The 13,712-nt window shown below is 37.0% G+C and overlaps 1 protein-coding gene across 1 annotated transcript; it reads left to right on the plus strand.

Moving 5' to 3' along the window:
• The first annotated feature begins 12,150 nt into the window (after positions 1–12,150).
• On the plus strand, positions 12,151–13,419 carry LOC140670398 (uncharacterized). The gene is made up of 3 exons (XM_072900955.1): positions 12,151–12,259; positions 12,369–12,503; positions 12,579–13,419. Exons 2-3 carry the CDS (start codon positions 12,387–12,389, stop codon positions 13,239–13,241), a joined length of 780 nt encoding a protein of 259 aa, XP_072757056.1. The 5' UTR covers positions 12,151–12,259; positions 12,369–12,386; the 3' UTR covers positions 13,242–13,419.
• Positions 13,420–13,712: the final 293 nt, after the last annotated feature.

Genomic DNA, 13,712 nt, shown 5'->3' on the forward strand with positions numbered 1-13,712 from the left:
ATCAAAAAGAGGATTCAGCTCTAATATCCTTAATCTTGATATAGTCTCAAAATTAATAATTTTAAATAACCACAAAACAATTTTAGCTCGTTGTTTATTAAAAGCTATTAACAAACAAAGTTTTACGAATTACACGTAATTTTTAAACATTACATACATTTTAGAAAATGTACTTTTAAAATTTATTCTTAAAATTTATGGGTGTACTTCCGAATAGGATATATGTCCTATTTGTTTGGAAGTACGTATACTTACGTATTTTGACGTGCTGATTACGAATATGATAGTGAAAATTAGCGCAAATTGAAAATGGTTTCATGGTGAAAACCATAAAAAATCGTTAAAAATTGACGTTTTTTTGCGTTTAATTTATCAAATATTAGAATATTAAAAAAATGTTTTAAACAAAAGTTGAAGATCTCTTCGAAATATGCATTTTATACTCTATTCATTTTTACCATACGAGTGATAGTTTTCAAGAAAATCAAAGTTAAATTATATCTCAAACCAATTAAAACACATAGTTATCTTTAAGAAAAAAATCTGAATTTGCAACTAACAGTTACACATTTTTACTTTAACATAATTATGTATTTTAATTACACCAATTGATTCGTCTCATTATTCTGTGCTTAAAAGTATTAGGGCAAGCTAATCGGAAAATGAATATTTTACGAAATATCTTGTATTTTATGTCACAATATTGCAACTTTAAAGCGTTATAACTCGAAAAGTATTTAATGAAAAAATATTTGATTTTAGTGTTTTGGAAAGCTCTCGAGATAAGCTACAAGAATATGCAATAATATATAAGGTGTACCATTTAAAAAAATTGACGTGACCTTTACATGACCTCCAAAGGTCAAACCAATGATATCATTTTATGGCTTTCTCGAAACCCTACAACTTTGGTTGGAAACATTTTTCTCAGAAACGTTTCGTTTTTGAGATATTTCACCGTTTCCAGACTTTTCTAACACCCTGTATATAATATAAACCTATTCCAATTTAACGATATACTTCAGACAATGACACATTTTTAGCAATTATTATAAAAATATTAAAGACTGCATAGTGTAACAATGCGTATAAATATATGTATACATCCTGTATACATTGTATACAGGATGTCTGTCCATAGATGTCAGAGTAAATATCTCGCAACTAATTGAAGTTACAAGAAAATTTAATAACACAAACTTTCAGGTTATCAAATCTGCTACCACCTTGATTTACCTGTTGTTTCCATCTTCTTAATTGACGAAGTGACATGACTTTCCGAAATTTATGTTTTACAGTTTCAAGATTTCTTGACTTTGTTGTCTCACTTCTCCAAAATTCTACAGCTTTTTTTTATATTGTATTGGTATACAATCCGCAACACATGTAATTTCCTTTACAACATATGTGTCATCTTCTCTTTCTTCATCAATTACTCGTTCTACTTCGGGTATATCAAATGCGTTTTCAAAATCTAATGATACTTCTTCATCAATTTCATACGCTTCTTCATGCATTAATTTAAGTTTCAATCTTGCTTTTTGTTTCTATTTCTTCTCTAGTAACAGGACTTTCTGGGAAATCCATAGTAATAAAAACTGCGTATAGCAGCATTATTATGTTTCTTGGATTAAACATTATTCTCTAAAAAGTTATTAAAATTATATATATTTATTTTATAAATATTAGTAACAAAAATATTTATCAGCCGCAAAAATATTTTATTATTTAATGCGTATTAACACTTTGTTATAAGTATTTTCCGAGTTTCATGAAAAATAGCACACTGTTTTATCACATAATTTATAATAATTTAAATAATTTAATAAAATATTAATTATAACTTAAATAAAACAAAACAGATAAACTTAAATTTTGAATAAAATTTAAATATGTGAGAGCAAAAAACAATAAAAATTTAAAAAAATAAAAAAAAAACATACATAATATGCATACACGCAAGACAGAACTGCTGCTGAATTCAACTAAACTGCTGCTTGATTCGATGGATGCTTTTGTAGTAATACGTGTTGTGCTACACGTGGTTGTAAATAAAACTATATTGCACCAACTTATCTCGCAGTTGCGTAAACGTATCTGTTTATTCATAGAACTGAATCATTAATCTATTAACCTCTGCATTCTGTCAAAAATTTTCCTTGTTCGACTAGTTCTATTTTTAATGTATAAAAACATTCTTTTTCTTATGCAAATTATATATTTATTGTCACATAACATATATATTATTTATATATATATATATATATATATATGTATATATATATATATGTATATATATATATGTATATATATATATATATATATATATATATATATATATATATACAGGGTGTCCCCGAATTGCCAGATCAACTCTCGTGAGTAGATAGAACGTGTTAAACTGAAAACAAAAGTCTTATGTCATTTTGCTAAATTCGCAATAATTAATGAAATATAAATTAATAAAGATCGGCCAATCTGTGCCAGTATAAGCGCGCGGCGCGAAGAAACCTCCCAGTTGTTACTTGATACTAGGCGCGCGGCAAGACATAAACGCAGCGCGCACTGTACGTGTCTCTTTTAATACGCCCTTTGTACGTCCTTTGTACGTCCTTTGTAGAGCGCTCCGCCTACTGTCTCGTCGCGCGCCTAGTATCAAATAACAAGTAGGAGGCTTCTTCGCGCCGCGCACTTATACTGGCACGGATTGGTCGATCTTTATTAATTTATATCTCATTAATTATTGTAAATTTAGCAAAATAATATAAGACTTTTGTTTTCAGTTTAACACGCTCTATCTACCCATGAGAGTTGATCTGGTAATTCGGAGATACCTTGTATATATACAGGGTGTCCGATAATAACCGCCTCACCACTCATATACAGGCCTTCTCGCCGCGTGCTTATACTCGCCCAGATTTGTCAATCTTTGTTAATTAATTTCTCGATAATTATTTCGAAAATCAAAAAATGGTAGAGGACTTTTCTACTCAGTTTGACCTGCTCTACCTGTATATGAGCGGTGAGGCGGTTATTACCGGACACCCTGTATATATATATATATATATATATATATATGTATATATACATATATGTATATATATATATTATATAATTGTAAATTATATAAATATAATTGCTATAATTTATAAATGTATATTCTCATAAATTATTTATTGATAATAATTTATGGTTGCCTCTGTAAGTTTGCGAAAAAAAAACTGTCGCTGTAAATAGCGAGTGTTATGAGGCGAATAAAGCGCGCGTATAGTGATATATAGAGATATTTTTAACTTATTTCTGAAAAATGCGACTTTGGAATACAACTTTATCATATATGGTTGAATTTGTCTTTAAATGAGTTATAAGTTTTGCTATAAGACAAATTTTAAAATTTTCAAAAATTGAAAGGGAGAAGGAGGGATTTCAAAAAATATAACATTTTTGAAAAATCTGATTGCACGGTTTTAAAGTACATAAAAAATCATAAAACTTTTATTTAAAACATTTTTTTTATATCTTATTGTTTCGACGGTATTCGCTTAGAAATGTAAAAATCGATTTTTCTCAAGAGGGTGTTTCACCCCTTTAACGGGCGTATGGGCACTTATAAAAAAATACGTGTCTCCTATTTTGACCTAGACTACAACATATTCAAAGCTCATTAAAATCGGAAGGGGACACTTCCAACCCTTTCCTTGTAAGTCTATTATTTAAGCCAAGAGTAATGCGCCGCGACACCACTGCTGCTCGAACGTTAGTACTCGCTACCATTTTGATCTTGGTTCCGGGACGCTGAATTGATTACTTTTTCTTCTTCTTCAATATCAATACTTCGGGTGGAAACAGTGTTACCTTTCAATTTCGTGGCACGCGGTTTGGCTCCGACTTAACACATATCAATTCTTCGGGTAGAAGCGGAGTTACCTTTCAATCTCGCGGTACACCGTTCGGCTCCGACTTAACACGGAACTGTTTGTGAAGTGGTTGCGTGCAAGTGTTCTCTAGCACAATACTAAGTGTCGAAACTGATAACACTCATAAAGTAATTGTGCCATTCAACTCCGAGATTGTACCGTTAACAAAGGTCGCTGCTAAATCCACTCACCAACGCCACAGGATCCGCTGCCGAGGTCCCTTGCGAAAAAATACCAGTGCAATTAAAAAGTAGTGAGTTTTAATAGATCATTTTATTTGATTGTTACCACTCCTAGACTAAATTTCATTGAAGCAGTTCTTGGTCTATCAGTCAATGATTTAAGTATTAATATTTAAATTTTGTTTTGCCTGTCCTCTCCTCTTCTCCTCTCCTCTTCTCCTCTCTGTTACTCTTATCTTCGCTTCTCTCTTTACCCCTGTATTTATGTATACCGGCCTTCACAAACCAGGTTACTAAATACAATTAAAGGTAATCTTTTTCTTTTTCGCTTTAACCCTGTATTTATGTATATATCGACATTCACACGCTAGGTTACTAAATACGATTAAGAGTAATCTTTTCTTTCCCTTTTAACCCCTGTATTTATGTGTACCGGCTTTCACATGCTAGGTCATTAAATACATTTAAGGGAAACTTATATTCCTTCCTCGTTCATTTCCTCCTAATACTGATAATAATATCTTGTTAACTTATATTGCCGTACCGTCATTACAAACAGTGTAAGACCTATTATTTTAATATTATTATCTTTTAATGCTATTATAATTATTATCGATATTATTCTATATTATTCTATTCTCGGTTTCTCTCGTGTTATTATTATTAGTTATTGTAATTTAGCATATAGATCAATCAAGAACTACTTCTCTAAATAAAGATAAAATATTAACACTTCTTCGTGGAGGTTCTTAATGGATCTTGTCTCTTTCAAATGTATCAAGTCGGGCGCTAGAGTAAATAAATAAACGGCGCCGTAATCATCATACCGTCAGAGTCGCGGCACGGGCAGCAGAGGACAAAAACTTTGTCGTAGATTTTTCAAAAATTAATGTAGATTTATTTAAGTTACTAGTAACTAAGCAATCGAATCCACAACCTAACACTGACATTTCCTCTTCTACTTCAGTAAACACTTCTCCTCTTCCTCCTCCTTCGAGAGAGCCGGAATCACCCCACTTACCTAACCCTTCTCCTCTCGCCTTCAGCGATCTCCCTCTCCTTTTACACTTCATGGTATCACCCTCTGAACACGTACATCCTCCCTTTTCTTCTTCAGATTTACCAGGTCTTTCCAAGGAAACCCCCCCTCTAATTCCGAACCCCCTCCACGTCCATCCTCAGCCTCCACCATTATCTTGGGGAACTCGCCCCCATCTTCCCCTCAAAATATACCTGATTCTCAAGGAGAGTCAGATAAAATTTGGGAGGCTTCTTTGTGAGGAATTCTTCGTAAGTTCGCCGAGGTCGTCATCGACCTCGAGGAGGAAATCGCAGGTTCTACCGAAGGGGAACAACGCGACAACTCAGAACATCGAGAGCCTCATCGTCTCTCTCCTATAGATCCCCTGCAATACCTTCTTAGTCAATTCCTTCCGATCCGAGATGCCTTCCAGACGGAATATGTACCATCGGCCCTGAGCCCGCAGATTTAGAATTATTTTCGATGCGTAATAATTTTAAATCCGTTCTCATATCCAGCAAATTTGTTAATATTTTGTAAGAAATTACCTTTTCAATGCCGAATGTTTGTAAACAAGGTTGAAATAACTTAGAGTACATCAATAAATGTATCCTGTAAATCAAATTGAGATCTTTCATAACTTCTTAACAGTACAAAAATAAAAAAAATGTTTCAAGTAAATGTTAATTTGATGAAAGCTACCCGAATGTTTAAAAAACGTACCCCATTCAATTAAAAAAATAAGGGGTACTTTCTTTTTGTCTTCCTAAAAGTCCCCCCAAAAAATTTTCTTACACGCCAAGTAATTAACCCCCATGTGCCATTTAATGTAAAAAAATTCAAGTCCATGTCTCCAATAGTTTCGGAGAAAATAGCCTGTCATAGGTTATTTGGCCACCCTGTATATGAAACAAACATTAAATTACTACATAAATGCGAAAATAGTAATATCTCTTGAGATGGATTAATTTTGATTATTTACAGCCATACTGATTCCAGAAATTTTTTGTTAATACGTACTAACAATTTCTATGTATTATGTAATAAAAATAAATGGATAAATCTATTAATTAATTTATATTTTATATTTATCAGAAATAAGAAATGCAGAGAAATTATAATATGTATTAAAATATCTACTACTGTATTACGGTTTATTAAAAATAATGGTAAAAATCGCGAATAGGCGACCTAGTTTCAATGATCTTGACATATGTTGTCCAAAATTTATGTGTAATATTTATGAATTCGTGCAAATGCATTGCAAAATTTTCTATTACAATGTTCACCAGCAGAAATATTTCTGTGGACTGAGTGCTGGGCACTTGAAGTGTTGAAACGTATCAATACAAAGTATGTATAAATATGACAGAAAAAATCAAAACAAGAGTCTATATGAAATGGTGCAATAATAAATCACGTTTGACATTGAAAGGAAGACTATTTAAATGTGATACATTGAATGCGTGAGCGGGGGAGGGGCGGAGCTGCTCTCCCTGCACCTCCACCCCACAAGAAACTAACCCAACCCAATCTATGTTACGAAACAAAATCTATTTCATACCTTAGACAAAGGTTGGATTGGGTTAGTTTTTTTGTGCAGAAGGATGTAGAGGGAGGGACGAAGCTCCTCCCCCGCTCACGCATTCAATATATTACATTAGATCCATTAAAAGTACGCCTCATTAAATGTACACAATGTGAGAAAATAATGTGCTATTTATAAATCTTTTTTTGTTTATAACTTTTTAATAAACAACGAGCGACGATTAAAACCTTTTGATTGTTACTCAGAGTCATGACTTTGACAACAAATGTCAAGATCAAGGTCATTGGAACTGGGTCCCCTATTCGGGATATTTACCAAAATAATAATAAGTATATATGTATAAATACTAAATTTTACAAGGGTTTCTGGTTCTGGTGCGTAAGATAGTGACACGTGGAAAGAGTGAGCTTGTGGATAAGCAGTGTAAAAGGAGTGATAGAGTAGAGTAAGTGGAGTGAGTGAGTGAGAGGGATTGAGTGAGCGTGAGGGAGAAGTAAGAGGGAAAGCGGGTGAAGAGGGATAAGCGAGGGAAAAGGCTAGGAAAGAGTGCGACGGAGAGCAAAGTGACAGTTGGGCAGGGAAAATATAAAGTATAGAGAGGAGACTAGGAGACAGGAAACTAGGAAAAGTGGCGCGGGAAAAAGAAAAATGGCAGAAAGTAAGCTCGGAAAGCTGGCAGATGGTAAGGAAAGGAGAGGAAGCTATGGAAATATAGAGGAATTATTGAAAAGAAATAGAGAAGAACCGGGGGGAAAAAGGAAGGGGCAGGGAGTGTTTAGTAAAAGCAGAAAGACTTTAAGATCTCCGACGGAGAACAGAGAGGTATGTATAGAGGAAATGATGGGGAGGTGGAGAGTGGAACGGGAGGAGGGTTTGAAAGGGATGAAAGAGGAGATTAAGAAAGAGGTTTAGAAGCAGGTTAAGAAGGGGATAAGGGAGCAAGGGAGCTTAATGAAAGGAGAGATAGAAATGATGAAAAAGGAGTTCAGGGAGAAAGAAGAAAGATGGAGAGTGGAGAAGGAGGAGATTAGGCAGTACATAAAGTGGTTAGAAGAGAAAGTTAGGGAGCTGGAGAAAATTAAAGGGGGCAAAGGGGAAGGGGCGAGAGAGGGGGAGGGAAAGGAAGGTGGAGAGAAAATTGAGAGAGATGAAAAGAAGAATGGAGATGGAGAGGGAGAATAGGAGGAGGAACATCATAATTAGAGGAGTAAAGGTAAAGAAGGGGAAGAGAAGGGAAGCAGTGTAGGAAATTATTAGAGTGATAGCAAGGAGCAGAAGCAAGCGTGAGGGAGGTGAAGAGAATGGGAGGTGAAAGAGAGAAAGGGGAGGAGATGATATGGGCAAGGCTGGAGAACGAGGAGCAGAGGAGGAAGGTTCTGATGAAAAAAAGAAACCTGAGGGGAAGGAGGGAAAAGATTGCGGAGGACTGGACATGAGAGGAAAGGAGAATGAAATGGAATCTGGAGAAGATAGTGAGGGAGGAGGAGAGACTAGGGAGGAGGGTGTGGGTTGGTTATGGGAAAATGAGAAATGGTGGCCAATGGTGGCGGTGGGATGAGGGAGAGGGGGTGCTAAAAATGAGGAGGGGAGGGTGAGAGAGATGAGCAGGGGGAGGAGAGGAAGAGGGGAGAAGAGGGGAAGAAGGAACTAGAGAAAATGAAGTAAAGAAGAGAAGAGAAGGCGAAAGAGGGGTGGGTAGATGTGAAGAGGGGGGAGAGAGATAGAAGATACCATTTTAGAACGTAGCGGGATTGAGAGGGAAGGATGAGGAATTCTGGAAGAAGCTAAGAGAGTGGGACGTACTGGTACTATCAGAGACATAGGTGGATGGGAAGGGATGGCAAAAGGTAAGAGGGAGATTGGCGAGGTAATGGAAATGGGAGGTGCAGTGGGCGAGAAGGGAGGGAAAGAGGGAGAAGACTGAAAATGGGAATGGTGATGGGCATAAAAGGAAGCTAATGGAGGAAGGATGTAAAATAGAAAGCATGGAAGAGGGTATAATGGTGGGTAAGGTAAAGTACGGGGAAGAGAGATTGGAGGGATGGAAAGTATGCTAGAGAGGTTGGAAAAGTGGGTGGGACAGAGAGAGGAGGAGGTAAAAACGATAATTTGGGGGGATTTTAATGCAAAGACGGCGAATAAGGGAGGAGTAGAAAGGGAGGGGGAGGAACGAGGGAAGGGAGGGAAAGAGGAAGGAGGTTGAAAGACAAAAAGATGAACAGGAAAGGTAGGTTGCTGGTGAGATGAGTGAAAGAATGGGAGCTAAGGATATTTAATGAAAAGGTCAGAGGCGATGAAGAGGGAGAATTTACGTTCACAGGGAGGAGGGGGAATACATTGATAGATTATGTAATTGGGGAAGAGGAAGTGGAAGAGAGGGTGAAGAGGATAAGAATAGGGGATAAAGTAGAGTCGGATCATCAACCGGTGGAGGTGTGGGTAAAAGGAGAGTGGAGAAGGGGTAAGAGAATCGGAAGGGAGAGAAAACGGAGGAGATGGGTATGGGATGAGGAGGAAAGAAAGCAGTTTAAAGAAAGGATGAGAGAGGTGAAGGGAAGGATCAAGGAGATGATAAAAGAAGTAAAAGAAAAAAGGGGAAGTATACAGGATGATGGGATAGGGAATGTAAAGAAAAGAAAAAAGAAGTGTGGAAGAAGTTGAGGAGATGGAGGAAAAAAAGAGGAGACGGGGAATTATATAGAAGGGAAAGAAGGGAATACAAGAGCATGTGCGAGGGGAAGAAGAAAGAGGAGAATGAGAAATGGGAAAGAAAAGCAATGGAAGCAAGGTAGGAAGGGAGGTATGAGAGATCGTAAACAGGGAAAGGAGGGGAGGATAAATGAGGGCATTAGGATGGAGGAGTAGAAGGAGTATTTCATGAAGATACTAGAAGGGGTAGAGAATAGGATGGTAAGGGGCATGAGGGACAGGGAAGGGGTGGAGGATGGAGAGGAGGATTTGGGAATGGAGGAATATAGGAGGACAGTGGGCAAATTGAAGAATGGGAAGGCGGCAGGAATGGACGGGGTAACAGGGGAGATATGGAAGTACGGGGGGAAGGGGCTCGAAAAATGGGCATGGGAGTTCTTCAAAAGGATATGGATAGGGGTAGGAAAGAGGTAGCCGGAGGAATGGAGGGAAGAAGTGATAGTGCCGATAATAAAGAGGGGGGAAGAAGAGGTGGTGAGGGATTATAGGGAAGTGACACTCATGTCCACCCTGTATACATGGCAATGTTAGAGGAAAGACTGAGGGAAGAGGTGGAGGAGAAGGGCATTATACCACTGAACCAGATGAGCTTTAGGAAGGGAATGGGGACGATGGATAATGTCTTCATTTTAAATTATCTAATAGGTAGGCAGGTGGAAAGGAAAGGAGGAAGGATGGTAGCATTATTTGTGGACCTGAAGGCGGCATTTGACTCAATGGACAGGGGGGTACTGTTTAGAGCGATGAGAGAAAGAGGGGTGAAGAAAAGTTTAATAAAGAGGGTAGAGAAAGCGATAAGAGAGACGAAGGGGAGAGTAAAGGTAGGGACGGAGTTGGGAGAGAGTTTCTGGACGGCAAGGGAGGTGAGGCAGGGGTGTCCACTGAACCTAACATTATTTAATATCCTGATAGCTGACTTGGAGGAGGAGATGAAGAAAGTGAAATGGGGAGGGGGAAAGTTGGGGGGGAAGGTGTATACCCTAGCGTACGCAGATAATATGGTGTTAGTGGCGGAGGAGGAAGGAGGAATGAAAAGCATGATAGAGAAGCTGGAAGATATATAGATAAAAAGAGGTTGGAGGTTAACGTCACGAAGACAAAGATAATGAGGTTCAGGAAAGGAGGAGATAGGATGGCCAGAAGAGATTGAAGATGGAAAGGGAGGAAGTTAGAGGAGGTGAAGGAGTTCAAATACCTAGGGTATACGCTGCAGAGGAAAGGAGGACAAGAGGCGCAGGTAAGGGACAGGATTAGGAGGGCATCGGCGTAATGGGACAGGTATGGGGGATTGAGAAGAGGAGGTTTGGGAGAAACTGGGAAAAAAGACTATGGCTGTTTGATAGATTGGTGTGGACGATAATGGAATATAAGGATGAAAAGGGAGGGAATGGAGGGAATGGAAAGAGTGGAGGAGAGGTATTTAAGGTTGTTGTTGGGTGGATGGGAGAATGCCGGGATATTTAGTAAGAGAGGAATTGTAGAAAGAAAAGTTAAGGATAAGAGCAGGAAAGAGGGCATGGGGATTCAAAAAAAGGCTAAAGGAAGGGAAAGGGAGTGAATTAGCGAGAAGGTGTTTGGAGAAGATAAAGGATAAAGGAAGGAGGGAAAGGGAGAGATCGGGGCGAGAGAGGAAGAGGAAGGGGTTCTTTGAGGCGAGAGGATTAAAGTTAGAAGAGATAGAGAGAAAAGAGGAAGAGGGGGAGAATTGATATTGGGGGGTAGAGGAGAGAGATAGAGAAATGCAGAGTGAGGAGAGATGAGACAAAATAAAGGACTCGAGATATAATAGATGGTACGGGGAGGTGAAGGGGATAGGGATATTGGAATACTTGAAAAAGGGATGGGGGGGAAATAGGTGGGAAAGTTCAGGCTAGGTGGAGAGGTGAGGGAGAGTAGGTATTGAAAGGAAAAGGAGAAAAGGTATGCAGGTTGTGCGGAAAGGTAAGAGAAACGTGGGAGCATGTGTGGGAGGAATGCCAGAATTGGAAGGAGGGAGGGGAAAGCTGGCAGGAAAAGGTAAGATGGCTGCTGGGGGAGGAAGAAGAAGGAAGGATGGATGAGGGAGATGGAGATGAAGAGGGAAAGGGAGGAGAGAGGGGGAAGAAAGAGGGGCGTAAATGGGGAGAGAGTGGAAGAGGAAGGAGAATGGGGGAGAGAGTGAGTGAGGGTGAATGAGTGGAAATGAGAGGCTGAATGACGGGACGAGAGGGATTGAAGAAGTTGATATTGAAGGCAAGAGGAAACGGAAGCCCTTGATAGGTTGTGTACGTGTGTGCGAACCTTGGGAGACGTGGTGACAAGCGGGGGAGAAGCCTGGGGTCCCTCGGGGGGAGGTAGATGTAGACTAGAGACCCTAAAGTAAGAGTCTGGACAGAGTTGCCCTTGCTCCTATTGGTTCCGATGAAATATGGCGGAACCAATAAGGTGCCTCGAATTTAGAACACTTAAGTACGCTCGATTGTATACAAAATTGTGTCGTGATGTGAAACCATAGTTAAAGTGATAAAAAGTAAAGTAATAAAAGTGATATATAAAGTGATCAAATATTAAAATAAGTGAACAAGCAACAAGTTGTGCCATATTATAAAAGACAAAGTATATAGAAAAAAGATAAGGTAAGGAAAAACATTATAATGAAAACGACTAAAAAAATTATTTTCTAACCTTTAATATTGTATTACTTTTTCAATGTTTATTACAAATTATATAAATTATGTAGAAAATGACTGGCTGCTGTGTACCTAATTGTTCAAATTCGACTGAAAAAGGTTTTTCGCTGAAGTGTTTTCCATCAAACTTGCAGCAAAGAACAATATGGTGACAAAATATTAATAATCACTCATCAAAGTGGATATTAACTAAAAACTCATATGTATATGAAGTAAGTGATATATAGTATTTATTAAAATATTTATATATATATATATATATATATATATATATTGTGTTAATTAAAAATAAAAAAATATAATTTTGTGTAATTTTTATAGGTTCATTTTTCGACAGAAATGTGGGAAAAAGTACGAGTCGATGGCAAGAAAAAGCTAAAAGCCAATGCCACTCCAACAATTTTTCCTTCAAAAAACTCCACAAACATTCCAGCTACAGAAAGAAACGAACATGTTGTATGTATTAATTTTAACTGCATTCTTAATAGCGTTATTGTAAAGTTAATTTTAAAATTGTTTTAATTTTCATAGATTCAAGAGAAATACACAACTCAATCCATCTTTGAGATTCCTTCTACATCATCAAGACGACTTCTCGAAGACATTGATACAGTGAATGATGCAAAAAGATTACGAAAAGAAGATGAAGTAGATATTCCGATTGATGATTCAAAGACACTTGCAGATGACATTGTGAAGGAATTAAGAAGAAAATCGGCAAACAAAAAATTGAACAAAACAAATACTATTATTCAAAAGAATCAACAAAGGCACCAAATTATTCCGATACCAATATTACAGCAAATGTTTAATGAAGATCAGATAGAATATCTTAAAGCTAAATATAAAGGACGCCATATATATAAATGGACAGATGCAACCATTAAAAAAGCATTACGGCTCAGACATGCATGTGGGGATAATAGATACAAAGAATTATTAAATCAATCTTATCCTTTGCCTTCATCTCGTACACTGCGTAGATGTTTGGAATGCATTACTTTTAAGGATGGAATTTGTGATGAAGTTTTCAATTTATTAAGGGATAAAGTATTAAACTTTTCGGATGAACGATGTAACGATTGCATAATTTGTGTGGATGAAATGAGTTTGATTCCAGGTGAACAAATAGATCCTTGCACGAATAAGACCATTGGATATGCTACAATTCCCGATAAACTTGGTAATCCTTGATTTATATGCAATTTCCCAGCAAACACAAACCTGTTTATATAACATTGATGTTATATTAGATTTGTGATTACTGCAATGACATGTACATTATTATCCCAGAAAACACAGATAAATAACTACTGTATAACATGTAACTAACATAGATGTTACATGTGACGTACACGTTAATTATTATAATTTCCCATTCATAGATGTAACAAACAACTGTTATATTATAATTAGATTGTAGTTATATCCCATATAACATAATAACTCGTCAGTATTAAAGATGTCAAGTTTTTTATATCGACGATTTATTGCGTTAAATGAGATATAACTACAATATAATTACAATTTAACAGTTGTGTTACATATCTATGAGTGGGAAATTAGAACTTAGCATGTATGTTACATCTGTAATATCTATGTTAGTTACATGTTATACAACAATTATATATCTCTGTTTGCTGGGATCCGTTTTTGCATGTGCGA

Source organism: Anoplolepis gracilipes, chromosome 10 (genome assembly GCF_047496725.1).
Source record: "Anoplolepis gracilipes chromosome 10, ASM4749672v1, whole genome shotgun sequence".
Lineage (NCBI taxonomy): Eukaryota > Metazoa > Arthropoda > Insecta > Hymenoptera > Formicidae > Anoplolepis > Anoplolepis gracilipes.

What these genes read in the sequence shown, in the direction of transcription:
- LOC140670398 (XM_072900955.1), top strand. Translation starts at nt 12,387, where the DNA reads ATGTGGGAAAAAGTACGAGTCGATGGCAAGAAAAAGCTAAAAGCCAAT. An exon ending in CAGAAAGAAACGAACATGTT is followed by an intron (nt 12,504 to 12,578) that starts GTATGTATTAAT and finishes TAATTTTCATAG; the next exon opens with ATTCAAGAGAAATACACAAC.